Source organism: Patiria miniata, unplaced genomic scaffold (genome assembly GCF_015706575.1).
Source record: "Patiria miniata isolate m_02_andy unplaced genomic scaffold, ASM1570657v1 HiC_scaffold_1, whole genome shotgun sequence".
NCBI classification, from domain to species: domain Eukaryota; kingdom Metazoa; phylum Echinodermata; class Asteroidea; order Valvatida; family Asterinidae; genus Patiria; species Patiria miniata.
This window is the reverse complement of record NW_024037047.1, coordinates 8354740-8380535: the sequence shown is the minus strand read 5'-3', so window position 1 is coordinate 8380535 and position 25796 is coordinate 8354740. Positions and strand designations below refer to the sequence as shown.

The 25796-nt window shown below is 42.3% G+C and overlaps 3 protein-coding genes across 7 annotated transcripts; 2 read left to right on the top strand and 1 right to left on the bottom strand.

Moving 5' to 3' along the window:
• Positions 1-2582: 2582 nt before the first annotated feature.
• LOC119721851 lies at positions 2583-6146 on the top strand. Its single transcript, XM_038191796.1, has 2 exons — positions 2583-2787; positions 5267-6146. Exons 1-2 carry the CDS (start codon positions 2649-2651, stop codon positions 5548-5550), a joined length of 423 nt encoding a protein of 140 aa, XP_038047724.1. The 5' UTR covers positions 2583-2648; the 3' UTR covers positions 5551-6146.
• A 4952-nt stretch (positions 6147-11098) lies between these two features.
• LOC119721824 (mandelamide hydrolase-like) lies at positions 11099-15922 on the top strand. 3 transcript variants are annotated; one of them, XM_038191781.1, is made up of 2 exons: positions 11099-11255; positions 14497-15922. In XM_038191781.1, the coding sequence occupies exons 1-2, from the start codon at positions 11207-11209 to the stop codon at positions 15885-15887; spliced, it is 1440 nt and encodes a 479-aa protein (XP_038047709.1). In that variant the 5' UTR covers positions 11099-11206; the 3' UTR covers positions 15888-15922. The 3 variants fall into 3 exon arrangements, with proteins under 3 accessions (XP_038047709.1, XP_038047718.1, XP_038047713.1); XM_038191790.1 differs by lacking the exon at positions 11099-11255 and adding an exon at positions 11475-11501; XM_038191785.1 differs by lacking the exon at positions 11099-11255 and adding an exon at positions 13854-13900.
• A 2878-nt stretch (positions 15923-18800) lies between these two features.
• LOC119721803 lies at positions 18801-25572 on the bottom strand. Of its 3 annotated transcripts, XM_038191772.1 has the most exons (7): positions 25436-25560; positions 23899-24074; positions 22930-23084; positions 22397-22468; positions 20562-20948; positions 20365-20430; positions 19666-19749 (listed from the first exon to the last, which is right to left on the bottom strand). In XM_038191772.1, coding segments are annotated over exons 1-6 (810 nt in total). In that variant the 5' UTR covers positions 25438-25560; the 3' UTR covers positions 19666-19749; positions 20365-20412. The 3 variants fall into 3 exon arrangements, with proteins under 3 accessions (XP_038047694.1, XP_038047690.1, XP_038047700.1); XM_038191766.1 differs by lacking the exon at positions 20365-20430 and having other exon boundaries at positions 18801-19749; positions 25506-25572; XM_038191762.1 differs by lacking the exon at positions 20365-20430 and having other exon boundaries at positions 18801-19749.
• Positions 25573-25796: the final 224 nt, after the last annotated feature.

Genomic DNA, 25796 nt, shown 5'->3' with positions numbered 1-25796 from the left:
ATCGCTTCTCAAAAGTGGGGGGGGGGACATACCTTGATCAGAACTGATGCGAGCGCGAAGCGTGAAGCCCTTACGGCGTGGGTGTTAGGGGCCCGCTTAAGGGCCCCGAAAAAAATTGGATTCTAGATGTTCTGTGGTGTGATCAGGTGTAAAAGATAATTTTTTGAACATCGTTTTCGAGGTTGGAGTCATTGAATCAGCTATCGGTATTCTGAGCTATAGGCGTGGGGTTCGGGCCCGCTTAAGGGCCCGACAAAAATTGGATTCTCGATGCTCAGTGGTGTGATCCGAGGCAATTTCTTACTACTTTAACCAATAATTATCTTGGCACAAAAGATAATAATTTAAACATAATTTTCGAGGTTTTCTCAGCTAAAGGCATAAGAAATTTTTTTGAACATTGTTTTCGAGGTTAGAGTCATTGAATCAGCTACCAGAAATTCCGAGTTATAGGCGTGGGGTTCGGGGCCCGCTTAAGGGCCCCGAAAAAAAATTTGGATTCTAAATGCTCTGTGGTGCTATCTGAGGCAATTTCTGACCACTTTAACCAATATTTTCTAAGCAAAAGATACATTGTAGTACATAATAGGGCCCTGTAAATGAGACACGAGTTCAAAAATCTGGGGGGGGGGGGGACATTTGATATTGTGCCCCCCACCCTTCAAAAAGTGGGGGGGGGGGGGGGGACCAGTCCCCCTGTCCCCCCAGGATTGACGCCCATGGCGTCATGTAGATCAATGATAATTTTTTTTTAGAAACTCAAAATCTCAGTGGGGGGAGGCGACAAGGTTTCATGGGGGGGGGGGCTGTCGCCCGACCCCCGTGGCTACGCCACTGATTGCAAGGAATTTTAATTGGTCCATTTATATTATTATTTAGCTTATATGAATGGAGGAAAAAGTTTGTGCGTGGCCGATTCGCGTGATATCGCTGACTGAAACTGTGTGACCCACGGACCACCTGTCTATAATACGTGTTCCGTGGTGTGAGCGAGCAGTGCAGTGGGTGTTAATCATTTTAGATTATCATTATGCGCTATGTCACGCCGGTTGTCAGCTTACTGGTCCACGGTCGCCGGTCGAAGGGTCGTTTCTCAGTGGTCATCATGTGTATCATTCGCGACTATTTAGATTTAGATCAATGATATTTTTTTTAGAAACTCAAAATCTCAAGGGGGGGGGGGGGCGACAAGGTTTCATGGGGGGTCGCCCCCCCACGCCCCCCCCCCCCCCCCGGTGGCTACGCCACTGGTTGTAACTAAGGAAATAAAAATACTACTGCATTATTTTTTTAATCCTGCTAATTGCTGTTGAGGAATTGGATTCTGTTATTACTTATTTCAGGGATGATTATTAGTGGAACATCAAAACACGAAACAAAAACATCAGATGTGTTTATTTTCTGAACCTGGCAACAATGAAAGGCCATATTTCAAAACTTGTTTTGAGAAGCCTCAACAACATACTGAATGACCGTGTGCTTCGCTCAGATGTGAGCGTCAACGTTGATGTTTTAAAGACGTGTAATATAATTTGTTTTTCATGCATTTTATGCCTTTCTACTTATAACTCCACGCAAAATTCAAAGAATTCGAAACCAAACCTGATGAAGTTTCAGCTTAGTGGATATTCGAGAAAACAGTGAAAAAGCATGCGACGTCCATTAGGGATGTTAATTTTCACGTTTCAGGCTTACATTTTATATCAGATTGTACAAAATCTTTTTCTTAATACAGTCGGTGCTCGCGTGTGCTACAAAGGCCAACAACCCCATCCTAATGCCCCGGAGCAGTACAGCTGGGTTACCCCCGACAAAAACCCCGCGGAATGCGCTCAGATGCTGCTTGGAGGCGTGAACACGGGGCGGTACGCGGCGGTGGAGAGCGGCCGTGACACGGTGATGTTGAGCAGGGAGAGCGCGTCGACGGAGCCGGCTAGAGTCTGCAAGCAAGGTAAGCTGAAATTGAGAGCAATTTAATGGTGATGGATACATATTTCTTTACTTATTTGCATGTATTTGTTTAGGGGTCCTAGGGCTCCCTTGCCCTCCCCCACCCCCCCCCCCCCGGGGGGGGGGGGGACAGACGGCCTGCCGGCCGTTGCAAATGCGAAATGCGGGGGTTGATCTTAAGTTCCTCTTTTTTACAAATACATAGGGAGAAATGAGATGAGTAGCATCGATTTAAAAAAAAAACCCGCTCGTCTTCGTTTGTTATTTTTTTTTTTTGGGGGGGGGGGGGGAGTGGTTGCCCCTGTTGTCCAATGGGTTCTTAAACAATACAAAGCTCATTTGTGCCTTTCCCGACTTCTGAAATGGGAGGGGGAACATGCCTCAAACAGGGGGGGGGCGTGCCGATCGATCCCTCGCCTTTGTTACGCCACTTCGAATTCACTACTCAGTCCTTCGACTTAATTTATAACATTTAGCGCAAGAAAATCGACAATGGAAATATTCTGCTCTGACCATGTCTTCCATTACTAACTATAATAGGGCCTAAGCTCCAACCAACATTTACATATTTGTATATGTCAGGTGGTCATGCAGTCGCTTTTTACAGGAATGACCGCATTTTACCATATTTGCATGTCTTTACTGATTTAATTTGTTCAGAGAAAACATCCGAATCCGATGCGGGAACTACGTGTGAAATGTCGATTCAGAGCTATAGGTTAACGTCGCGCCATTTTGAGGCACCAGTAGAGCGATTGGAATTTGCTTTCAGTACCGTTGCACCACTCGCTACATTGCATCTGAAGAATGCCGATGGCCTGCAGCTGTACACAATCGGTGAGTATAATGTGTCTCTTGGCCTTCAGAAGTAGTCCGAAAATATATAAATCTTTAGAAAAAAATGCAGTTGCACACGTCACGATAGCTCACATTAAAGCTATAGTCCATCATTTGTAATTTGTGCTAATGAAGGATACTGAACAACTAACCTGATGAACTTTCAGCTAAGCTTCAGCTGTACATATCGAGAAAAACAGCATTCTAAGATCTCAATTTCAAATCAAAAGTTACCGAATCATGTTTTGAATTGTTTTGAATTGCAGCCATACACGACGTAGCGCACTGATCCGACGAATTATAACAACCGCGCGCGCGTGTGCGTCGTTCCAATACTTGTGCGCGCTGCGCTGAATAACAAAACGAACTACTAATTTAAATTTTCCTACGGTGCTTCTTAAGAATCACCGTTGGAAATGCCTTCTTTCGTTGATTACTTCAAAATGACAGCTTCCCAGAAGGAATGATTTCACAGGGAGTTTAGTTCCCTTACTATCTTTCAACCAAGTTTGTTTTTCAACAATAATTACGCCAGTTACTTTTCGGATGGCTGCAAATGATGGACTATAGCTTTAAAGCCTGACTACTTCTCAATCCACTCGTTTTACCCCATTCCATTTGGGTCCCTAGATCCAGAAATGCAATAAATAAATAAATAAAAGGGTGTACATTTAATTGGACCACTCTCACCTGGACATGCTGAATCTGGGTTATGCATTGAATAGGCATTGAAGTTGCCGACATCACAGGTGAGAGTGGCCCAAGTAAAATTTACACCCTTTCACCTAATGATTGTATTTCTGAGTCAAGCGACCCAAATAGAATGGGGTACAAAAATTTATTTATTTATTTTTTAAATTTTTTTAAAATTAATTTTCCTTTCTGCATGGGGGAGACGTCGTCATCGTTTCGATGGACACCCATAACTAATTTCATTAAAGAAAAAACATTAAACAGTTTTAATTATTTGTTTAACGAATGCTGCACTTTTTTTTACACACTCTGTATATATAGTACCAAAACATTATTCCGCGGCTGAACAGAGGCGGGGGGAGTGGGCAGGAGGTTTGCACCCCATCCCCCCCCCCCCTCCTCACCGCCAATATAATATTGCAAAGCTTGCTCGCTTGATTCCTTACCATCTCGGTGAGTCAAAGAAACTGTTATCAATGATAACATGTCGGCCGCGTTCGACACTGTCGACCATGACATTCTGCTGCAGAGACTAGACAACCAATTTGGTATTCGTGGCACTGTCAAGTCTTAGTTTAGCACCTTCCTCAAAGACCGATCAACCACGGTTTCTATCAAGGCGATTTTTTTCAGAAAACACACACTCACTTACTCTTTACCACAGGGTTCCATAATAGGACCCCTTGGTTTTATCATATACACAACACCGGTTGGGGAAATATTTCTTGAATTTGATATCTGGTTCCACGCATGATGCCGACGATATTGAGCTATACTGCCAAATGGATGATTCACAACATGTTGTGATTAACCAGGACAAAACTGAATTCTTTGTTTGCCAACAGCCGTATTTTTCCTACATTCTCTGACCTTGAGCTGAAATTAGGCAGTCTTACTATTCCTGTTTCCAAGTCCAATGAAGAACTTAGGTGTCACCCTGGATGATTTTCTGAGTATGTCCCAGCAAGTTAATTTTCTTTGCAAGACCATTAACCTCCACATACGCAATCTCTGGCGCATTCGCCGATTCATCACACAAGATGCCTGCCATCAGGCCGTCAGAGGTCTTGTCCTGTCCCGTCTAGACTACGCCAACTCCCTCTTGTTCGGTGCACGCGATTCAGACCTTAAGCGTTTGCAGCGCCTTCAAAATAAAGCTGCTCGGCTAGTCTTTGCGTGTGGACGGGACCAGCCCTCTGCTGGCCTGTTGGCAGAGCTTCGCTGGCTCCCTGTCAAGCAACGGATCTCCTTTAAAATCACCCTCATGTACAAGTACCTTCAAGCTCTATCCCCATCCTACTTGACCAACCTTATACAGTTACTCAATGCTTCAGCTTCCCACATACACCGACTCCGCTCATCTTCTGATCATACCCGGCTTTCTCTCCCAAAAACTAATAAGAGAGCCGGGGATAACTCTTTCAAGGTAACAGCGCCGCGTCTCTAGAATGAGCTTCCTGTTGATCCGAGAGGCGGATTCTGTGTCAACTTTCAAGCGTTCTTTTAACGACTTTCCTTTTTCCAGATCTCTCTTAAATTGCCTGTTTCCCCTTGAATGTTGTTATTGTTAGTTGCTCTCTGTTGTCCCGACCTCTCTGTGTTTTCCCCATTTTGTTAGGCGCTGTGATCTTGGTATAGCGCGGTATAAATGTTCTGTATTATCATTATTTATTATTATATGTTGGTCAGTCGTAAAGACGAATCATGGTTAACAATCGAACTTAATTTGTGATTAGAAAAGTCCACGTTTTGGCGGCATAATATCAATACATGTTTTTGGTTACAGAGCTGCACCCCAATACAGGGACTTTACAACTGTCGAACCATGATGGCAGCGCCGATGACTTTGAGCAAATCGTGGGAGAGGACGGAAACTTCCCACCTCGCCTCTGGGTGACGTACAATAACTGCGAGATCAAGGTGGGCGTCCACAGAAGCAGCGACCCGAGGGTGAGCCTTCAGCAGGATGCCGCGAGTGAACCTCGTGAAATCTGGATCATTGACCTCTCCGCGGATGTATATTGGCAGATCTTCAAGCCATGTCCCAGTTTCAACATTCCACCACGGTAAAAGCCACATTTTGCATATCACGCTCCCATTGATGGATTTCGTCAGCACAAAATTTGATGTTGAATATTTTAGGACAAAAGGGAACTTAATTTCCCCTGGGCCCTATCCTAACAAAGTGTCAAAGCTATCGCTGAACTGTTGCCTTAAGTAAACTAGTCCAGTCCAATGTTTTAGGCCTGCACCATTATGTGCGAATGGGGGCGCTACTACGACAACATTGGGAAGGCGCAAACAGTAAAATATCAGCTTATTAATGCAATTTTGCAGAAATCTGATTTAGGGCCTACAGTGCAGGCGTTGCATGAAGACTAGCGTATCAGTGAAGGAACATTTTCAGTGAGGTACATTTTAGATTAATACGCGTCAAAACTGCAACACGGCAAAAGCGCCTCAGTTTTGAGGAAGCAGCAGTATGGCTTTTGTTAATACAAAAGGGCACTTATAAAAGCGTTTAAACCTAAATATGGTGTCTTATTATTTTCACAAGTAAGGAAGAACGGATCCGTTTTATTATTTTAAGAGAAAAATCCATGGCATAGTCGAAACAATGACACATGTAAGCTCATATATAATGTAAGCATGGTCGCGTTTGAACATTTTTTGTATTCGTGCGTATGCGATAAACTTCGTGCACAGATATAAGTGTTTCGACGAGACATATCGTGAAATATTTATTTCTCGTGCACAAATAAAAAACAAGTTATGTCCCTTAAGGGGCTCCTTAGGCTGGTGAGGTTTTGCTTTTATTCAATTTACTACGTGTGTAGATTAGGACAAAACCTGAATATTGAAGTAAATTATTTCCAAGTGTAAGTGACTGTGGCCTAAAGTACAGTGTTCTTTTGCGTACATTTTGTCTTATAGCAATAACAAATCAGACGTTTAGGGCGGACCCCCTCAAAGGGATGTTCGCGCTTTTTCTAATTCGAAATAATTTATGTCGTGCACAAAGATAATCTCGAAATCATTAATACGTGGGCACGAATTAAAAAAAGAAGAAGTTTAATGTCTCTTTAGGGGCTCAGTAGACCCTTTTGATTCTTTTAAATTGAATTATTTTTAGTACGTAATTTTTTATTTTCAAAGGTGAATGTTTATTTGAATGTTTAAAAAAAGTGAGGTTTACGTGGCTTAAATTATTTCTGGCGCACACTTTTGAAAGAAAATTGTCAGGGGCTCCGTGCACTGGCGAGTTTCTTTTGGTTTTCCGTTATTAGATTCGATAATGTGTTAGACCTAAAGAAACAGCAAATTCACTGAGACAAAGTTGGGCGCGGCGGGGTCAAGTCGAACATAAACGTTTGTAGATTAAGAAATTCTCTTTACAATGAGTTTTTTACCCGTAGCGAATAGAATTCTTGTCAGTTCTGGGGGAGTTAGAAACACGGTATAGCAAGTGTCGTTGGATATTCCATCGGTAATTACTGAATTTTCAAAGTAAAGATTAATTATAATAAAATAATGTAAGAATTTACTTTCTTTTAAGAAGGCCTTTAGAAATTTTGGTTCCCAGACCAAAATATTCTTTGGAGTGCAGACCAGTAAATAGGCCCAAAGTGCCTACGCCGGCCAAACCACGATTTGTACGCCCTCAAATTAATCGATATTACGGCAATTTGTGGGCCATAATCTTGGTGATTTGTTTTTAAAAAAAGCTTGTTTTTCTGTGATTTGTGGATGAAATTGGGCACAAAAAGCGCTCTATTTTTCAGTGGAGTGTACGCATCGTTTTTTCCAATTGGCGGTTGGCTTCAGGACTATTTTTACGGGTGATCATCTTTGGATTTCTCCCAAAAGTCATGGGATTACCCCCAAAAAATTAATTAAAAAATAAAAGATGATGAAATAAGCTTTAATTTGATGCGTGTCTCGAACACCTTGGAAAATTGTGAATATTTTTGCTGAAACTCTGTGGTGGCGGCATTCATTGTTGGGGTCTTTGGCAGTTTATTTACTGGTCTGCACACTCAGACTATTCTGACGAATCAACGATCTGTTATTGCTTGACTTCAGGATTGTCTGGCCCAGCTCCACCCCACCCCCCTTATTTACACCACTGATCATTCAAACACACATTTCTACAGACTTGCCTTAATTCTATGCATTTTTTTTTGGGGGGGGCGGATATTTCGACGTTGATGGTGCCATTGGCACCCCTATTTTACTACTCGAAAATAGGCCACATACATATTCACCACGGTCAAATCATGGGACTAAAAAATGACACCAAAAAAACAAAAATTGACAACGTCTTTTGGGGAGAGGGCTCAAGCCGCCCACCCCTGTGGAATTCTGTGGATTCTGTGGATTTTATTTTTTCTGTGGATTTTTAACTTTTAGGTCTGATTTTATTATTTTTAATCTTTTTTTCAAAGTAAAACTGATTGTTTGGCTTTACGCAAATTAAGTACTTTTTTCGAAGTATGGAATGTATTTTGATTAAAAGCCTCGTTGAAGTGGTCGTTAAAAATTACAAAACGTATTTTTTCCGAGTCTGAATTTCAGAGCTGTGGATTCAGCGTAAACCTTGACCGAGTCTTTCAAAGGCATGTCCAGTTTCCTGCACCTGTCCTTACGCTTTACCCAGTGGCCACAACACAGCCTAGTTTTGCCCTTCATCAAAAGACAAAATAATTTAATTAGAGTATCACAGACACTGACCTATATCTTCTTTTGTTTTCATGCATTTTTGTCTTTTATAACATGCCGCATTGCCATGGTTGCGCCACTCCGAGCGAAAAACTGACAGGACAAGAACATTTTCCGAACAAAGGTGTTTGGATATTGGCGCTGGACGAATATTTTCCGCCCGTGGTTTTCTACAAAATAAATTGTTGCCATGGATTTGCGTGCGTAAGTTAGAACGGAAAAAATTAATTAGATATAGGGCCTATGCAAACCCATGAGTGTGAGGATACTACCATAATTTTGTATCTTGCATTTCGAATCCGTCTTTGGTTGGAGGTGTTTGTATTTAAGACTCCGCTATATAAGACCCGGTATTAGTAACATTTCAGGGGTCGTCTTTTTTTGATGAGAGTTTCTCAAAAAGTCGTAGGTCAAAGAGTCAAAGTAGGCGCGTTTGTCTTGGTGCCGGTGCGAGACCACTAATTTTATTTAGCGCGTCTTTCTCGAAAGAAACTTTCAGTTGTTCTTTGACGGTTTCTCAACCATTTGAATCTCCTTTTGTAACCATCAAGACCGATCACTGACGGAACTTAGTATAATACCGGTCAAAAATCCGTCCGCCGAGCTCATGAATAAAAGTTATTCCCTCAAATCTGTTAACATTAGAGGCTTCTGAGAGCCATGGAAGCGGGTAATTGAAGCGATATGGCAATACACCTCTTGTCCGGACTTGGGGCTTCCAATTCCGAGTATTTTGAAACCAATCGGGCCTGAAAGTGGCGCAATTTAGCCATGTTGTGGAGGGATCCGTTTTCAAGATGGCTGCTTGCACTCAGTTGGGAAACATCACTCGTTTCAGGGGTCGTCTTCTTCGGGTGAGAATTTCTCGAAAAGTCATCGGTCTACCCACCAAAAATTGTAAAAAAAAATAAAATAAAAGATAACATGTTGATCCTTATTTTTTGTGCAGCCTGAACACCTGTGAGAGTTTTGTGTATTTTCTAAGAATTTTGGAGTATGGGCATTTATCGCTATTGTCTATGGGCCTTATTCACGAGTCGGCCATCTTGAATTGTAAGTGAGGTAAAATCGTCAATTTTGGAACTTGCGAAGAGAAAACAAGTTAATATATAATAATTGAAATCTGCTTCAATGAATAATATTCAAAATTTATAATTAAACATTCCTTAATGTTTAATATAACGCCGTATTTAAAAAACTAAACAAAAACATGACAGTATAATAAGGCTGCATTGTGCCTGCATAAATAATCTGGTGCCATCCCATTCAACAGTTAACAGTTAATAAAATACATTCAGGGAACTCGACAAAAATGAACAACTCGTGAATAATGTATTTGATCGGGTACACCCGGCCTAGTGGTCTCGATCTCGCTCCATTGTCTACTTTTTTTCCCTTTCAATTGAGGGCGCGCCACATAAATAGTGGTCTCGATCTCCCGTGCACCAAACTCGTTTTGGGGGCAACAACTCAAGAAATACAAGATGTGAAAAATTGAATTTTTGACCACTGATTTGTCGTTACCAGAAAATTACCAGATTTAATTTCATAAGAAACCGACCAACAATAAAGCTATTATGACCATATAACCATACCGTGTTTTACGCAATCCGAATGAGAGTCAACGTGGATTTTTCGCGTGTAAAACACTACATTGTTACGATCATATTGTTTTTATTGCTCAACGGTTTCTCGTCATATTCAATACACCTATGTTACACATGGTGGAAAATCAGTGCTCGAAATTTCAATTGAACACGTCTCTTATTTCTTGAGTAGTTCATCGAAAACGAGTATGTTCATTTTGTTCAATAGTGCAGCGTCCGTGCTGTTGCTTTGTGGAGACCACTAGTTATGTGGCGCGCCCTCTATTGAACAAATCTTAAATATAAAGCAGGCGCGTTTGTCTTGGTGCCGGTGCCAGAAGTTTTATTTAGCGAGCCTTTCTCGAAAGAAACTTTCAGTTGTTCTTTGATAGTTTCTCACCTATTTGAATCTCCTTTTGTAACCATCAAGACCGATCACTGGCCGACCTCAGTATAATACCGGTCAAAAAACCGTCCGCCGAGCTCATGAATAAAAGTTATACCCTCAAATCTGTTTTCTATTAGAGGCTTCTGAGAGCCATGGAAGCGGGTAATTGAAGCGATATGGCAGTACACCTCTTGTCCGGACTTGGGGCTTCCAATTCAGAGTATTTTGGACGCAATTGGGCCTGAAAGTGGCGCTATTTAGCCATGTTGTGGAAGGATCCGTTTTCAAGATGGCTGCTTGCACTCAGTTGGGAAACATCACTCGTTTCAGGGGTCGTCTTCTTTGGGCGAGAATTTCTCGAAAATCCGACTGTCAACCCACCAAAAATTGTAAAGAAAATGAAAGATGACATGTTGATCATCATTTTTTTGTGCAGTCTGAACTTGTGTGAGATTTTGAGTAAATTAATTCGCGTGAGGGAGCAGGACTATTTTTAAAGGTCGGTTTTCCATACCGATTGAGGCCGGGGCCGGTGTCACATGAAAATCCAACTCCGTTTGAAAATCGGACCCTCAAGTTTTCCCCTATTATGGGATAATCCCTCACATGTAACAGGTCACGCTCCCGAAACGATCCTAAAAATAGCATAGTATGGTACCTCACGCGTGCTCTCTTCATGGAGTCGGATATTCACACTACACCTGGGCCGCACCGTGACCATACAAGCCGGGCACAAAATTGTGCTTTTGTTCGAGGAGCAGTTTTTCACCTCGAGAAGTCACGCGTGTGGGCGCTTGTGTTTTTGAGGGGCAGTTTTGAAAGCTGGGAGACCATTTTATTTGAAGCGTGATCATAATGCTTTTTTAGAGGCAGTTTTGTTTTTATCTCGATGGGGCACATTTATAACATTGAGAGGAAAGAGGAACCGTCCCTCTGCCCCCCCCACACTAAACTATTGAGGGCGCTCCCGAACAATTAGTGATATGATCATCGTACTTCCAGTTCCATGGAAGAATAAGAACTTTGTTCCTCCATGGTACTTCCGTACCCGCCGTATACATCTAGTCCATATCTAGCGAAAAGTAAGTACATCTGGATGTCTGATATTAAATTTCTATAGGCCTATGGATGGGTAAATTATATTAATATAATGATTAATAATGCAAAAAAAATTGGCACATTTCTGCACAATATTGCAGAATAGCCCCCGCCACTCAATCTATCCACCTCGTACTGTACTGTAGCCGGCTACGGAGTCACGGTTGATGCTCAATAAACCATGCTGCACTGCACTCCCACTCCGTATCCGCGTAGCCGCCAACAGGGTGGTTGGTTTGGACTAAAAAAAAATTTTTCAGCAACTTCCATTCCTAGTCCAGCGGATGTGTGAAAAAATTTGTGCACTTTTGCATAAAAGCGTGAAACTTGGCACAGATGTTTATATTCATGCGAGAAAATATTTTAGATGTGGAGCCATCGCAAATTTACCCTTTTAGGGGCGTGGCATCCATGTAAAAAAAAGGGGGCGGGACTTGTCGTGCCCGCAGTAAAAATGGTTTTCCCCACTTGTTACAAAAGCAGGAAACTTCACAAAGACATAATTATATAGATTATTAGTGTTTCCCAGATTCGGAGCCACCACAAAAGTACCTTTTTAGGGGCGTGGCAGCCATTAAAAGAAAAGGGGGGGTTTAATTATTATGCCCACTTTGGAAAACATTGTGCCCATATTTCATAAACGAATAAAACGTCCCACAGACGTTTATATTCATGAGAAAAAAAATTCCGGATGTGGAGCCATCTCGAACACACCCTTTTAGGGGCGTGGCAACCATATAGGGAAAAAAAGGGGGCGGGGTTTTCATTATGCCAACCCTGGAAATATTGTTCCCACATTCATAGAGAAATGGAACTTTTCACAGACATTGACATTCATGATAAAAACAATTCCAGATGTAGAGCCATCGCGAACACACCCTTTTAGGGGCGTGGCAGCCATATTGAAAAAAAGGGGGCGGGGTTCTCATTATGCCCAACATGGGAAAAATGTGCCCACATCTCATAAACGAATGAAGCTAATTTCCACAGACATTAATACTCACGAGATAAAAATCACACGTAGAGCCATCGTAAACACACCCTTTTAGGGGCGTGGCAGCCATAATATGTGCATATTGAGAACCCCCCCCCTTTAAAAATGGATGCCGCACCTCTAAAAGGGTAGGTTTGTGATGGCCTCACATTAAAAAAAAAAGATTTTTATGAATGTACTGTCCGAGTGGAATTTAATCCATTTATGAAAGGTAGGCACAACTTTCTTTTATAGGGGCATCATGACTACCCCCCCCCCCCCATTTTATTATGGCTGCCACGCCCCTAAAAGGGTGTGTTTACGATCGCTCCACGTCTGATTTTTATCTCGTGAGTATTAATGTCTGTGGAAATTAGCTTCATTCGTTTATGAGATGTGGGCACATTTTTCCCATGTTGGGCATAATGAGAACCCCGCCCCCCCTTTTTTTCAATATGGCTGCCACGCCCCTAAAAGGGTGTGTTCGCGATGGCTCTACATCTGGAATTGTTTTTATCATGAATGTCAATGTCTGTGAAAAGTTCCATTTCTCTATGAATGTGGGAACAATATTTCCAGGGTGGGCATAATGAAAACCCCGCCCCCCCCCTTTTCTGATATGGTTGCCACGCCCCTAAAAGGGTGTGTTCGAGATGGCTCCACATCTGAAATTTATTTTCTCATGAATGTCAATGTTTGTGGAAAGTTCCATTTCTCTATGAGTGTGGGAACAATATTTCCAGGGTGGGCATAATGAAAACCCCGCCCCCCTTTTTTTCCTATATGGTTGCCACGCCCCTAAAAGGGTGTGTTCGAGATGGCTCCACATCTGGAATTTTTTTTCATGAATATATACACGTCTGTGGGACGTTTTATTCGTTCATGAAATATGGGCACAATGTTTTCCAAAGTGGGCATAATAATTAACCCCCCCCCTTTTCTTTTAATGGCTGCCACACCCCTAAAAAGTTACTTTTGTGGTGGCTCCGAATCTGGAAAACACTAATAATCCATATAATTATGTCTTTGTGAAGTTTCCTGCTTTTGTAACAAGTGGAAAAAAACAATTTTACTGCGGGCACGACAAGTCCCGCCCCCCTTTTTTTAAATGGATGCCACGCCCCTAAAAGGGTAAATTTGCGATGGCTCCACATCTAGAACATCTGTGCCAAGTTTCACGCTTTTATGCAAAAGTGCACAATTCATCGATATTTTGTCACATATCTGCTGGACTATCCTTGTGTGTTGCTTCGTTCTCAAATAATGGACCCCCACTCAGTATCCGCGTAGCTGGCAATGGACTCGAATTGTTTCTTTTCCAGTGATTCCAACCACGTAGCCAGAGATTTTAGGGGTGCATTTCTAAGTGGCGGGGTATTCTGCAATTCCTGCAATTTGCAAGACCTGGATCCAATGCTGGAGTTTTTGGAGTTATTGCAAAATTGAAAATACCCGGCCCGCCACTCGAAAATTAAACCCGCTACCTAGACATCTGAAAAAGGCTCCTTACATTCAAAATGGCTGCCATCAACAGACAATTTTCGAGCGCATATGGGCTCAAGAAAAATTAAAAAATTTCTTGGAAAATTGGATATTATTAGGCTACACCTAAGCATCCTAGAAGTGAACAGCTGAGACATAAAAGATGTATTCTTCGTAAGAAACTCGTGAAATTTCATGTTTAAATTTTGATACGCAAACATGTGCAAACGAATCTGGAAATTTCGCGAAAAATAGACATCTGAAAAAGGCAGCACTTTCTGATCAGGTTATAAAGAGGGTGAGTATGCTTCTAAAGCAACAATAAACTACAAACTAAGCCTAAAATGTGAAAATAAAAATTTGACAAAGTTCGACATGTTTTTGTACATGGTGGAAGTGTGGCCTTTATTTATGGAGGTAGTCCAGTAAATTGGCCACATTTATGGGGCTAGGTGGGATGTAGCCCAGGTTGGACGAAATGTAACGTAGGGAGGAAAGGGACTCCACCTGGGCTAGGTGGGACGCCGTATTATTGCCGTACTTAACACGTTTCTTGATCGGGATAGAGATTGTCCACAAACCTTGCAATATCATACAAGGTCAATGGATAATGGCAGTCTGGGTGACCGTTTTAGCCGATTTTTGGCTAACCTTGACAGATTTTTTGGTAAAAAAAATCAGTTTGACAGACTTGTGAGGACTTGACTACAACTGTTCACGTTTTTGCCAAGAAAACGACTGACGTATTTTCTTTCATTCCATCAATCCAGCACCCAGGTGTATTGATTATTTCAAGATGTATCGTCTGAGCATCAGAGACCTCCTAGATGGATTCAGTGATGGCACCTTGTCATGCGAGGCCTACACACGACGAGTCATCCAACGGGCTCAGGATCTGAAAGTCTTTAACCACTTTGTCTCCATGGATACGGATCGGATGCTGAAGAATGCCCAGGAGGCGGATGCCAGGTACAAGAGCAAGACCAACCGGCCTCTAGAAGGCATCCTTATTGCCATGAAGGATAACATCGACATCCAAGGGCAGGTGACAGGAGCTGGCACGCCTGGTCTCGCCGGCCTAAAGGCCAAGCACACCGCCGAGGTCGCTAGGAGGCTCTTCGATGCCGGGGCCATCCCTGCCGGGCGGACTGTCATGCACGAGTTGGCCCGCGGATCATCCACCACTAACCCCTACACGGGAGACAGCCACAACTTCCACAACTTTGACTACACCTGTGGGGGAAGCAGCGGGGGAAGCGCTGGAGCAGTTGCCGCTGATATCGTTCCCGCTGCTCTTGGAACCGATACCGCAGGATCCATCCGCATTCCTGCTTCCTACAGTGGGGTGTATGGACTGCGTCCGACCAGCAAGCGTTGGCCTTCAAATTACGGTCTGAAGTTTACGCATTTGAGGGACTCTGTAGGACCTCTGGCGAGGAGCCTCGAGGACATTGCCATCTTAGATCAGGTGATGACGGGAGAGGAAGCTCACCCTGAGCTCTTGCCAACAGAGATCCGAATCGGTGTTCCCAGGTCCCACTTCTGGGAGGGTCTTGACCCCGAGGTGAAGGAATGTGCCGAGCAATTCTTAGTCTCTGTCAAGGAGAAAGGGTTTGTGGTCATCGAGCAGGGAGGGATTCCGGGACTTGCTGAGATCTTCCGGGATTACCTCCACCCGTCCATTAACCATGAGATTGTCGCAATATTGCAAGAATACATCCAATACCACGGCCATAACGTGACCATGGCAGACATTGCTGAAAAGATAGCCACCCCAGTGGTCAAAGAGGGATTTGGGAAAGCCATGAATAACCCTCCGAGTGAGGAAGTGGTGCAGTCGGCCATGGAAGCAAGGGACAAACTCATCCATGATGTCCAGAAGTACTTTCAGGACCACCGTCTTGACTGCATCCTGATGCCGGCCAGCAAGATCCCTGCCCCAACCCTCAGTGCCTTCAAGTCGGAGAAAGCAGGAGAGCTCCTGGTCATCGTGGAGAATCATGACTGCGCCAATGTGTGCAACAACCCTTCCCTGGTCATCCCGGGAGGGTATTCCAGAGCTAGCGGAGTTCCCTTCGGCATGCAGATTGAAGGTCTTAGTGGAAGCGATAGCCGGCTGATAGCAGTAGCTAGAGCAATTCAGAATGCCTTACAGTTGTAACTATTTGATTAATACCCAACGGTGGCAGAAGCTTCGAGTAACATGCACCATGTGCTCAGTGCTCCAACTGTTTACAAATCCTGATAGATCCTGAATTTAGTATTTTGCAACTCATTTTTGCATCTCCCAAGCTTACTTCACGCATGTATAGATCTGTCTATCTTTGTGTACATTTATAGCATCTGCAATTCGAACACCGCCACCAACTGTCCATTGTTTCCGCCTTATTTTTCAAAGTATTTACTCGGCGCAAAAGTTCCAGCTACACTTAATGAAAAAGCTGTGGACATATAGTTAGTTAGAAATGTTCAGATAGTATCAGTGGCGGTTGGGGGGGGGGGGATTTCCCACCATTTGTCTTCTTTGCACCCCCCAAGTCCCCCCCCCCCCCACCGAAAATCAAACAAAAGAGAAAAAAAACCATTAAGGTGAAAGTAAAGGAAAACAGAAAAGAGACTCAAAGTCGATAATTTACTGTGCGCTGAATGTATATTGACTAAAAACCCCTGGAAATGCCCTTAAAATGCGGCTATTTGGACATAAATACATGTACGTACATGAATATGGTTGTCAACAGCACCCCCAGCGTCAAATAATGACCAATCCCCCCCCCCCACCCACACACATTTTTTTCGATTTTTCCATGGCCTGTGATTTTTTTCTATGTTGTCCCCCAAATTATATTTTGACCCCTCACTTTCCCCTCCCCCCAAAAAATTGTAAAGTCTGGCGCCGCCACTGTGTATCAGTATTGAATAAAATTTTTGCAAAATATGCGAAGAACAGAATGATCAAAGGCAAAAATAGTAGCTGCAGCCTTTAATAAATTAACTACATATACACCACCTCTATAAACAGTTTGTAGAAATTTATCCAAAATGAGAGGAAAAGTATTTTTTATAGTTTACTAAAAAAAGAATTTGTGTTATACAATTGTACATCTGAAATTATTATTATTTTTTTTTGCAGCTGACAAGAAATGTTTTATTTAGAAAAAAAAATCTGTCAAATCGGGACCTATGCAATTAAGGTTTCAGAATTTGTCATTTTGTTGATTCCATGTTGTTACCAATATGGTTGTATGTCATTATCATAGATAATGGTGAAATTATAGTACATGTATAGAAATATTGACTGCTTTGAGTGGTGTGGTAAAACTAGCCTCTTGATAATGGTGAAATTAGGCCCCAAAAAATAAGTCTCCGGTTTCTGGTATGGAGCTTGCCCAAAATGTGGTGCAGCGACACGGCTTTTTTTTTTTTACCTGTTTTTTTGGCTTCAAATGTCGGCTGATGACTGCAAATGGTGCCCGACTAAACTTCGTGCAAACATATAAGAGTCCAGAGAGGCCACATAAAGCTTATTCTCGATCATAACCCAATCTAAAAACACGTTAAAATTGTGCAGCAGCAGGATTCCAGTCAAACCAGTGAGTTTGGCGGTTTGAGACATCATCTTTCATTGAAAAAAAAACAGCTTTTTCATTTTGCCGACGCACATGGCTACGGCGACGCACGCGCATACCAGAAACCGGAGACTTTTTTTTTTGGCCTTATAGTACATGCATAGAAATATTGACTGCTTCGATCGGTGTAGTAAAACTAGCCTCTCGAGGTGATTCCTGGACCATTCTATTTTTCTCCCACAGATTCTGCTTGATTTTATGGGATAACTTATTATTTTCATCTAATACAATTAAAATGTACTTCAATACAAACACGAAATTATTTGATAAAAAATTTACCTGCTCTTTTTCAAACTACCCCTTCAAGAAATGTTTGAACCGAGCTCTGTAGTGCTAGCGGAACAATATGCGCAACGCGCACGTATATGCATTAATTTTGCACTCACAAAAAACGGTTCTTATTCGTTGCTACGGGAATAGTACTATGGTTGCTACGGGTATAGCACGTTTGGCAGTCACCCCTGGCAAGATAGCAAAAAATAGCGAATGCCATGTGACTTGCTCTTGGCCAATCAAGATACAGAATAGCTAGCACAATGCTTTCACCATTGAAGGGGGCCATAGCGTGCCTGGATTGGTCTATAGTATTAAGCCTATTTTCAAATGCAAGTACATTTTAAATGCAATAAAGTCAACTCCCATGTTTGCAGTATTGTTGTCGATATCCTGTAAATTTTTACCAGCAATCCTGGGCCCAATTTCATAGCGCTGCTTATAGCCAATTTTGTGCTTACCGAGCCTCCATAGAGACTGTAAGCAGTAAGCACAGCAAAAGCACGCTTAACCAAGTGGAAATGTAGCTTAAAATCAGTGTCGTATCAATAGAAATGTCCATGCGTGCTTAACCGTTAGCACATCTACGCCATGAAATAGTGCTTAAGCAGCAGCATGATTTTCTGCTACACACGGGCGTTGCTAGACCATTTTGAATGGGGGGGGGGGGGTGCCATCATGAAATTTGCCAACGGACCGTCATGCAAAATGAGTGAAATTGATAATTTCCGCCCAAAATGATCCTTTTAACTCCATTTCTAATTTCCTCCACAAATAATTATATGAATGGTTGATTATGTTAAATACTTTGAATGGATTTAATTTTTCAGTGGGAAAAATTCAACTTCAAAAGTAAATCGTCAAAATGTTGCCCTATCATATTGAAAAGTTTTGGACATTTGCTCGTCGCAAAACTGCATGTACAAGCTCAGTACGTGTGCGCATACCTTGTTCAGGCCTGTTCCCTGATCCCAGACTGGAGGGGGTCTTTAAATCCTTAAGTGGAACTTTTTATATGTGAGCGCGGAGCCCTAAAGGCATGGGGTGACATTGGTTTCTAGATGCTCTGTTGTGCAATCCGAGGCATTTCCTGACCACTTTCCCCTGACTTTTTGAATGAAATGTGTTCGTTTTTAGTGAGATGGGGGGTGGGTCATCAAAGTTGATATATTACATCACAAACACCACATCAAAACTGTAGCTTGACTCTCCTTTGAGATTTGCCCTCTTTAGCTTGATCCATGATGTTGAGAATCAGCTCAATTCGTAACTGTCTGCGAGCGAGCACGTGCTTGTGTTTTGCACAGCTGTAGCTGTCAACCCCCGTTTATGAAGCGACTTCGCGCGGCAGCTTGTGCCGACATGACAGAATGTACAATCTTTTGCCATGGGTTACAGAACCGGATTTTAGCTTCGCTGGGTTTTGGGCAGCAGTGTTTATTAGTTGCATTCTCCATTTTTTTCTTCTTCCCTCTTCCTTTCCCCTTCCTTTCCCCTTCTTTCCTCTTCCTTTCCCCTTCTTTCGGCATTCATCAGTTTCTATTTTGCCGACAGCATCATGATTTTGCCGGCAAAACTGACTAATGTTTTTTTTTTACCCCCCCCCAACAACGCCTGTGCTGCTACAATAAGCACAACTTTTCTGCTAACTGTTAAGCAGCGCTATGAAATTGGGCCCAGCTTGTAGAGATAGTCTGGAAAGTCCAAGGTTCGAATCCAACTTGAGCGTACTGCTTTAACACACTTTACAGCAGTCTGTGAACTACATGTATTCCAGTTGTGGTCAGTTACCAGGCTTCCATCTTGGCAGTGCATGGTTCGAATGCAATTTGGATGTCTTCTCAGTTGAAATTTAATGGGGTTACTTCATGGAGAAGCATTTCAGCAGTGGCTTCACCAAGTTCCCATTCTGGCGGTCCATGATTCGAATCCAACTTGGGTGTCTGCTCAATTGAAAATAAATAAAGCACCTCACGATGTAGAAGTACTTTCAGTTGTGCATGGTCAATGACCAGGCTTCCACCCTGGCGGTCCATGGTTCGAGTCCCATTTGGGTGTCAATGCAACGTTATCGTAATCAAAGTCTGCATCCAACGAAAAGGGCTGCACTTCATCACTGGAATCCTGCGGGAAATGTTGGGGGGAAAAAATCATTACCCATAATCAGTTAAAAGCATGTAAAATGTTAGCTGGCCTAAAAATGTGACAAATGAACAACAAATATCATTTTAATGGTGACAACTCGACTCTCTCATACTTCAAAATGTAATCCCCCTGGGAAAGTTTATTACCGGTTGAACACCCACAATCAGCAGGAAGCAATTAGTATCACTTGACTGAATGCCTTGTTAGGTTTGCCTGAACCCTTGCCAAGTGGCCTAAACGCACCCATATTTTCAATAAATATATTATAGTGCAACATTTGTTTATGCCCAGAAATGAAACCATCTTTCCTTTTTTTTTTGATCGTTGAAATTGGTACACAAAACTGGAAATCCTGAATTATGGGGTTGTACATTTACATATGTGGCCTGTGCGTGTGAGTTTGTTTATGGTGTAAGTCGAGGACACACACTTGCAAGATCATCAGTGAATCCAGGACAGGAACCACATTGAGGACGACCTCGATTAGAAAACGTGTACGAAACCAATGAGAGCTCTTGCGAAAAAGTTTACGTACAAACAAAGGTAAAGGGAAGAGGAACAAAAGAAAATCCTCAATTTACACCATAAACAAACCTGTCTGAGTTTGTGTGTTTCCAGAGAGGATGGCCTGAACTGTCCACCTCAGGTTTGGCAAACTGCCTGAAGGGATTAACCAGATAATATTACAGTGGGCTGAGTAAAAGACAAACAACGAAATTCTGGTATGAAAAAGACCCTGGCTTTTTAAAAGGCAAAATCACCGCATGACTACTAACGCACAGACTGCATACCTCTAATCTTGTTTCTGATTGTGGGTCGTCTTCTGTGGCGACAGCCTCTGGACATCTCGTTGACATCTCAAGTTCTGTCCGATGGACTGCATCATCTGAGAGAGATAAGACTCCTTGCCCATCCTCCTCCTCCTCTGCCTCTCCGGGAAGCGTTCGCATCTCGCATCCTCCTCCGAATTCCGGATGAGCTTGCGATATCTCATCTTTGTTGTCATTTCCTTCATCTTCTTCTATCCTCTCGACGAGTTGTCTGGTGAGCTTCAAGGCCGAGGAGGCGGGGGAGCTGTCGACGATTCCGAAGGACGACTCGTATCGACAGGATGCAAATTCCTCGTCATTGTCAAGATCGTCTTCAAGGAGCTCGGCATCATCGACAAAGTTGTCCATCTGTTATGAGAAAAGCCAGAGTTGTAGATGAGTTAATCTTGAGTCAAATTTCAAGTCAAAATAAGTGGATCGTTCTATAAATTTAGGGTCCAAAATGTGACATTTTCTGTCCCGTTTCCTTGGTACCTTGTTTGCCATTCAGGTATTAAGAATGACTTCAACTGATGGGAAGGTAGTTTAGATGACTGCATTAAAGAGTACATCAGAATTATAAACTGACATACATGTCAGATGTAATGTAACAGAGACAGGAAAAAAAGTGGACCCCAAATTTATAGAATGACCCAAACCCCTTTGTCAGTTGACCTGTCCCTGCAAGTCCCTGCAAGTCCATCACAAGCCCATCACATGTCCATCACAAGTCCATCACAAGCCCATCACATGTCCATCACAAGTCCATCACAAGTCCATCACAAGTCCATCACATGGCCATCACAAGTCCGTCACAAGTCCGTCACATGTCCATCACAAGTCCATCACAAGTCCATCACAAGTCCATCACAAGTCCATCACAAGTCCATCACAAGTCCATCACAAGTCCATCACAAGTCCATCACAAGTCCAACACAAGTCCATCACATCTCCATCACAAGTCCATCGCAAGTCCATCGCAAGTCCATCGCAAGTCCATCGCAAGTCCATCGCAAGTCCATCGCAAGTCCATCGCAAGTCCATCGCAAGTCCATCACAAGTCCATCACAAGTCCGTCACAAGTCCGTCACATGTCTGTCACAAGTCTGTCACAAGTCCATCACAAGTCCGTCACAAGTCCGTCACAAATCCATCACAAGTCCATCACAAGTCCATCACATGTCTCTCACAAGTCCATCACAAGTCCCTGCAAGTCCATCGCAAGTCCATCGCAAGTCCATCGCAAGTCCATCGCAAGTCCATTACAAGTCCATCACAAGTCCATCACAAGTCCGTCACATGTCTGTCACAAGTCTGTCACAAGTCCATCACAAGTCCATCACAAGTCCGTCACAAGTCCGTCACAAATCCATCACAAGTCCATCACAAGTCCATCACATGTCTCTCACAAGTCCATCACAAGTCCCTGCAAGTCCATCACATGTCTCTCACAAGTCCATCACAAGTCCCTGCCAGTCCATTACAAGTCCATCACATGTCTGTCACAAGTCCGTCACAAGTCTATCACAAGTCCATCACAAGTCTATCACAAGTCCATCACAAGTCCATCACATGTCCGTCACATGTCCATCACAAGTCCTCCAGTCTCAAGTCAAATTACTAGCTATAGTCAGATGAACTGGTATTAAAAAGAGAATTCCTTTGTCATTGTTCATCCAGTTACATATGACTGGCTGAATGAAAGGACTTGTGAAAGGACATATGAAAGGGCTTGACCACAACACTGATGCCTTGTGATTGACGTGAAGACTGGAGTACATTCCACAACTAATATTCTGAAAAGAGAGAGCTCCTACCTGAACAAATCTGGGACCTGCAGGTAAATCTGCTGACTGACGTGTTGGTGCATAGTGGCCCTCGTCTAGTTCCTGCTTGCAGAGTAAACAAAAAAAATATAATTAAATTAATATTCATCGCTAAAAGGGCTGAAAAACACAAAAAGCATCCCTTCATTGAATAACAGGTAACACTGCACATAATCGGCTAAATTTATTTTGGCTCTGTTACATTCGCACACAAAAAAGTTTCAAATAAAACACAAAGGGAAACTGACGAGGTGCATTATAAAACTTCAAAGTTGGACAAAGAAATTCATGAGTGGAGCGGGATTTGAACCAGCGACCTTTGGATTGTGTTCCGGCGCTCTACCAACTGAGCTATGCAGACCTATGTTGGCGGTACCCCATTTTGTCAGTGTCTTTGTTCAAGGGCTGCTAGTCAGAGCTATAAACCCGCATATGCTGTGAAGCCAGGGAAAGTCACGAAGCTTGCAACATTAGCAATACTGCAAAGCTGGTGGAAAAAAAAGGGCGGGGGTAGTTCATCTTGCCTCGGTTTCAATGTCATCCTTTTTGCTGCCGTGCTCTATTAGTTTTAGATCTCCAATCGGGTTCATTACCCCGTGTGACCTTTGACCTTCAGCCATGTCGTTCTGCTGCCTCAGCATCTTCTGCAGCTGTTGAGCTTGGTGCTCCACAACATCCTCTGTGTGAAAAGGACGAGAGTTTGGATCAAGTCATCCAAGCTGTTCAGCCAATCAAAGCTGTCACATTTATCAGAAATCATCGTATGCCAATCAGAGGTCATTGCATGTCAATCACAAGTCCTCATAAGTCATAACAACTCAATCACAAGTCATCACAAGCCAACCATAAGTAAACTATATGTCAATCACAAATCATCACAAGTCAATCACAACTAAACAACATTAAGTCAATTACAAGTCAATCACAAGTCAATCACAAGTTATCACGAGTCAATCACAAGTCATTTCAACTCAATCACAAGTCATAACAAGTCAGTCATAAGTAAACCATAAGTCAATCACAAGTCAATCACAACTAAACAACATTAAGTCAATCACAAGTCTTCACAAGTCAATCACAATTAAGTCATCACAAGTCAATTACAAGTCATCACAGGTCAATCATAAGTAAACTATAAGTCAATCACAAGTAAACCACAAGTAAACCACAAGTCAATCACAAGTCAATCACAGGTCATCACAAGTCAGTCACAAGTAAACCATAAGTCAGACACAAGTCATCACAAGTAACTCAGAAGTAAACAATAAGTCAATCACAAATCATCACAAGTCAATCATAAGGTCAAGTGACAAGGTATTCTAATGAGCTGTGACACAGGCATTCCTCTGTCAATATTTATCATCTGTGACCTGTGATATGACATGTGATTTTACTTGCGATTGTCACTGACTTATGATTGATGTGGTTGTTCCCAATCCTAGTAGTAACCAATCGCAGAGATTAAAACTTCAAAAATCAGCTCTGGATGCCACCTTTTCTGAGACTGGTGAAGCAGCTCATGAAGTCCTCGTAGCTCTGCTCCGTCTTTCCAAGGACGGTCTCTATGGCGCTCCTCATGTGCTCCTCAGTCAGAGTGTTGGTTCGGTTGTCCTGTTCCTGATTTCCAGCAGCCATATTTTGGGCGATCGTGTATCTACGGGTCTGGTTCCTATAAGGGAACAAAAATCCACTTTTTAATTATCTGACGTGGTGACATTAAGAACATGCAGGTATGTCATAGATAAAGGGCAGGGTTTTGAATTTTTGAGGGAAATTTGGGGGGAAAATGATGATGACAATGACAAAACGCAACAGCAAAATAAAGATCATCGCGCGATGTACATGATGTACCGTGAATGCACAAGGCACGCTAAATCGCATTTAGTCCCATAAATGTGGCTGAAATACTGGAATACCTCCGTATTTTATACTAGTCCAGTATTTCAGCCACATTTATGGGACTATGTTTTTATTTATCGTGTTTATGGGGAAAATTATGGGGTAAAAGGATGACAGTGCCTGAACTGCTGTGGCTCACATGTAGTCTTAACAGGTAAGAAGAAAGTTACATTTTACAAAAGTACCAAAAAAAGTAACAAAAATAATCTAAACGCAGTGGCTATCGTTACGGCAGCCGTAACGCATTTCCCATTTTCTATCGTTACGGTAGTAGGCCTACTGCAACTTTTATAAAAACATGAGAAGAAAATATAAAATTAGAAGGAAAAAAGTGAATTTGAACGTTATGAAATTCGGACTTTATTTCCCTTTTAAAAAAAATCCTCCAAAGCCTCAGGTTAAAAGAAAAAAAGATTCAAGTGCAAAACGGAGATGCGAACCCGCAACCTCGCGGTGCAAATTCCTAGTTCCTACCCTCTATCGACTAAGCTGTCGCACTGCTCGCTGCGTGCGTATCAAAAAAGTATTGTAGAGGGCGCTAAAAAACGGCTGCCGTAACGATAGCCACTTCGAAATCTAAATTACAAAAAGAAGACTGCTTGCTTGGTCATGTTGGTGAACGTAATGCTGCCAAAGTCATTTTATAAACGCAGTGGCTATTGTTACGGCAGCCGTAACGCATTTCCCATTTTCTATCGTTACGGTAGACTGCAACTTTTATAAAAACATGACAAGAAAATATAAAATTAGAAGGAAAAAAGTGAATTTGAACGTTATGAAATTCGGACTTTATTTCCCTTTTAAAAAAAATCCTCCAAAGCCTCAGGTTAGAAAAGGAAAAAAATTCGAGTGCAAAACTGAGTTTCGAACCTACAACCTCGCGGTGCAAAATCCTACCCTCTATCACCTGAGCTGCCGCACTGCTTGCTAAAACATGTGGAAACAAATAATTATATACCTGCGTGCGTATCAAAAAAGTATCGTAGAGGGCGCTAAACAACGACTGCCGTAACGATAGCCACTTCGTATATAAAAGTACTTGAAAAGTTGAAGACAGTCCCTTGCAAGAGTCATTTTTGAACAAAAAAGGGAGCCCCAAAGCACGCCAAATATAATATGCCCCATACATACATCAATTAAGAATGGTGAGGTAATTGTGGTGTAATTAAACCATAGTTTTTAGGGTGAAATGTTAACGCACCGTCAGCACATAGCACTGTTGTCAACATTCAAGGGTACATGGAGGTCGCCATGTTGTAGCCTCGTTCCTAAATAAAAATGCAAAATAAATAAAAAAACAAATCATGAATGTTTATAAATATAAAACTATGGATCAATAATATTATTTTATAATTTTTAATATATTTTTATAAGTTTGATTTGTAAAAACTTTAATAAATTTGTCCCAATAACTTTTGACGAATAACTAATTTTAGAAGAAGTGGCATTTACGCATGCGTAATTCAATTTGCCATGCAACGAAGCGACGCTA